The 3,420-nt window shown below is 35.3% G+C and overlaps 1 protein-coding gene across 1 annotated transcript; it reads left to right on the top strand.

Moving 5' to 3' along the window:
- The first annotated feature begins 2,542 nt into the window (after window positions 1-2,542).
- On the top strand, window positions 2,543-3,190 carry LOC137640746 (uncharacterized). Its single transcript, XM_068373223.1, has one exon. The coding sequence runs from the start codon at window positions 2,543-2,545 to the stop codon at window positions 3,188-3,190; it is 648 nt and encodes a 215-aa protein (XP_068229324.1).
- The last annotated feature ends 230 nt before the right edge of the window (window positions 3,191-3,420 follow it).

Here is a 3,420-nt window from a genome sequence, read left to right as displayed (position 1 = left end):
TATATATATATTTATATATATATATAAATATATATATATATATATATATATATATATATATATATATATTTATATATATATATATATATAAATATATATATATATATATATATATATATATATATATATATATTTATATATATATATATATATATATATATATAAATATATATATATATATATATATATATATATATATATATATATATATATATATATACACGAGTGTATATATATATATATATATATATATATATATATATATATATATATACACGAGTGTATATATATATATATATATATATATATATATATATATATATATATATATATATATATATATATATACATATATATATATATATATATATGTATATATATATATGTAAATATATATATATATATATATATATATATATATATATATATATATATATATATATATATATACAAGTGATATATAAATACATGTGCATATATATGTATGTATGTATATATAAATATATATATATATATATATATATATATATATATATATATATATATATATATATATATATTCATACATCATATATATGTATGTACATGATCGTTTGTGTATAAAGGAGACAGAGATGAAATTTACCAAATCATATTCACGTAACAACGAAGTTCAAACGATCAAAGAACCAAAACCCTATATACTGAATTCGTGTATATGCAAGAAAGGGTTTTTTAGATAGCCTAGACCTTAAATTTATAATCTATATGCTGTCAGTTATCTGTCAACTAGTTTCCAATTAGCCGAAAATTATTTTCTTTACAATGAGTGGCAGGTCGCCTGTTGGAGAGAAGGATAGTTTTCACCTTTTTGCCTCAAACGAATTTTCTAAAACCACTTTTGAACAATAAAATCATGTGTGGATTGTCTGATACAGTTTTCTTTAGGTATCCATTGTTTGAAAATTATTATTGAATATCAATATTTTATTTCAATTCTTCAATACTTCCCTTGTAGTCCATTTACATATTTCCTTTCCTCACTGAGCTGCTCTTCCTTGTTCAAGCCCTTGGGCTTGTAGCGTCCTGCTTTCCCAACTAGTGTTGTAGCTTAGCTAATAATAATAATAATAATAATAATAATAATAATAATAATAATAATAATAACATTAAATTAAAAATTTGCCGTCTTAGATTAATCATCATAAATTATATTGATCATAATGCCGATTTACGTTCTTATGGTGGCCTAACTCAAAATTAAGATATACAAAGTAAACAAAACCTGAAATCACTTTCATGTCCTCAAGTGACACAGCTGTTTAAGATATTATTCGTTCATAGAAGTCATTGCTCCTATAAACTGGGGTGCTACTTTTAAACGTGTACCGCACGTGTTTTACACTGTAACGGTTTTGCATTTTTTATCTTATCATTTTCTTTTACTTGCACTGTTAATAAACCAACTTGTATCAACCTGATGGCTCATGTTTAATTTTGTTTCAATTTTTTGTGACGTCCTAGCTTGCAAATCCTGCTATCTAAGCATGAAGTCTGTTTAATAAAATTTAGTTGCATTCACTTATCCTCTCAGTTACAACCTAAAGGCTTTACCGCACAATTGGTTACCACCGGAGGACGCGTCCCCTCTTGCCATCCGCCTCACTGTTGTGCCCTACTGTTTGATGATGACTCCTACCGAGCATGACTCTTCCACACATGCCATCCCAATAAAACTTGCGGCCTTCGCCAGCAAAGAAGTGTTCGCCTTGTTTCAGTAGGCTGAAGTCCAATTTGGCATCAAGGGCATGACTCGCTCAAGTAGTAATGCAGACTATGTCTTCACGGTATTCCCCGAGGACACATTTTTAGAAATCTCTTATTGGCTTTGCGAACAAGGGGATACCCCAATAGCATATGGCACCCTCAAAACATACTTCCTGGAGCAATGCTTACCATCGCCAGCCGCCTATATATCCAAGCTTTCTCAACTCACTCAACAACTTTTGGGGGACGAAAAGACGTCACACGCCCTCAGGGAAAAGACCGGTATCATTCGCCTGCAACCTGCTACAGATGACTCTCCTCATAAAGTCAATGTACTTTGTGCCCTTAGGGTACGGTGTCTACCCGTACCTGTATGTGTTACTATCCCTGATATCGATATTTCTGATGAATAAATTCTACGTCCCTATAGACAGTTACTTCCCCACCTTCAAGACCTCCACTTCTGACAAAGAGGAAAACTTCCTAGCATCGACCGCTGCTAACTTAAATGTGGTAGTACTCAGACGCCCACCCCGTGATGTGCCAGAGCAGTGACAAAACCGCCCACCAACCACGTACTGTACACCACTCCTCGCTTACGCCTAATCCAACAACCTCTCAAGCCACTTATTGACACCCATCAGCTGCCGTTATGCTACAAACTGCTAAAAATTTGGGGCTGCTGTGAAGAAATCTGCGAAAGGTTATCAGTGGCCTAAAACGTGTAAGTAGGCCATTACCTGTGGTGGTAGCCTCCCCATTCACTAAACTTTTCTTTTTACATGTGGGTAACGGCATGCGGTTTTCGGTAGACACGGGTGCTTGCCGTTCTCTTTTTCCATGGCCACTCTCAAGTACACAATGTAGTATATCACAGTCTGCAGATGTCAGCCTGGTATCTGCTAACGGATCTGCAATGCCCACTCATGGTTATGAAAACCTCACATTATCATTTGGAAGCAATAAATATAGTTGGAAGTTTCTTGTTGTTGATGTTACGTTGCTAATCCTCAGTGCGGATTTCCTATCACACTTCCACCTCCTGGTTCATGTCTCTCACCGACGGTTAGTCAAATTGGATTCGTACTTGTCTTCACCTCTCTATCCTGCCCCCTCCAACCTCGCTCTCCAAGTCAGCATACCCACAGATGCCTATGCTCACATTCTCATGTCATACCTAGAAGTTTTCCGTCCAGAACTTAATAAAACGCCCACAGTTCCCGCCAAACATGGTTTTTATCCCCATATAAACACGACGGGGCGCCAAGTATTCGACAGATTCAGGAGCCTGGCACCGGATCGTTTGGCAACCACTAAGCAAACGTTCGCCAAAATGGAAGAAATTGGCCTTTTTCAGAAGGCTTCAAGCACATGGTCATCACCCTTACACATCGTCCTGATGAAAGGTGGTCTCTGCGTCCGAGTAGGGATTACATGCGCCTGAAAATGAAAACAGAATTGGATCACTACACCCTCCAAAGCATCGCCGACGTGACATCCTATTTGCACAAATTGAAGGTTTTATTCACGCTCGACTCCCTGAAGGGATATTATCAGGTACCCACCAAGACCACCATCACCATATCCTTTAGTACATACATCTTTAATTACTCCTGCTTTGGCCTTCATAATGTCACATGGACGACATACTTGTGTTCTTTTCTTCCAAAGAAG

Source organism: Palaemon carinicauda, chromosome 5, assembly GCF_036898095.1.
Source record: "Palaemon carinicauda isolate YSFRI2023 chromosome 5, ASM3689809v2, whole genome shotgun sequence".
Lineage (NCBI taxonomy): Eukaryota > Metazoa > Arthropoda > Malacostraca > Decapoda > Palaemonidae > Palaemon > Palaemon carinicauda.
The sequence above is the reverse complement of the archived record's forward strand: the minus strand, read 5'-3'. Positions and strand labels throughout refer to the sequence as shown.

What these genes read in the sequence shown, in the direction of transcription:
- LOC137640746 (XM_068373223.1), top strand. Translation starts at nt 2,543, where the DNA reads ATGCGGTTTTCGGTAGACACGGGTGCTTGCCGTTCTCTTTTTCCATGG.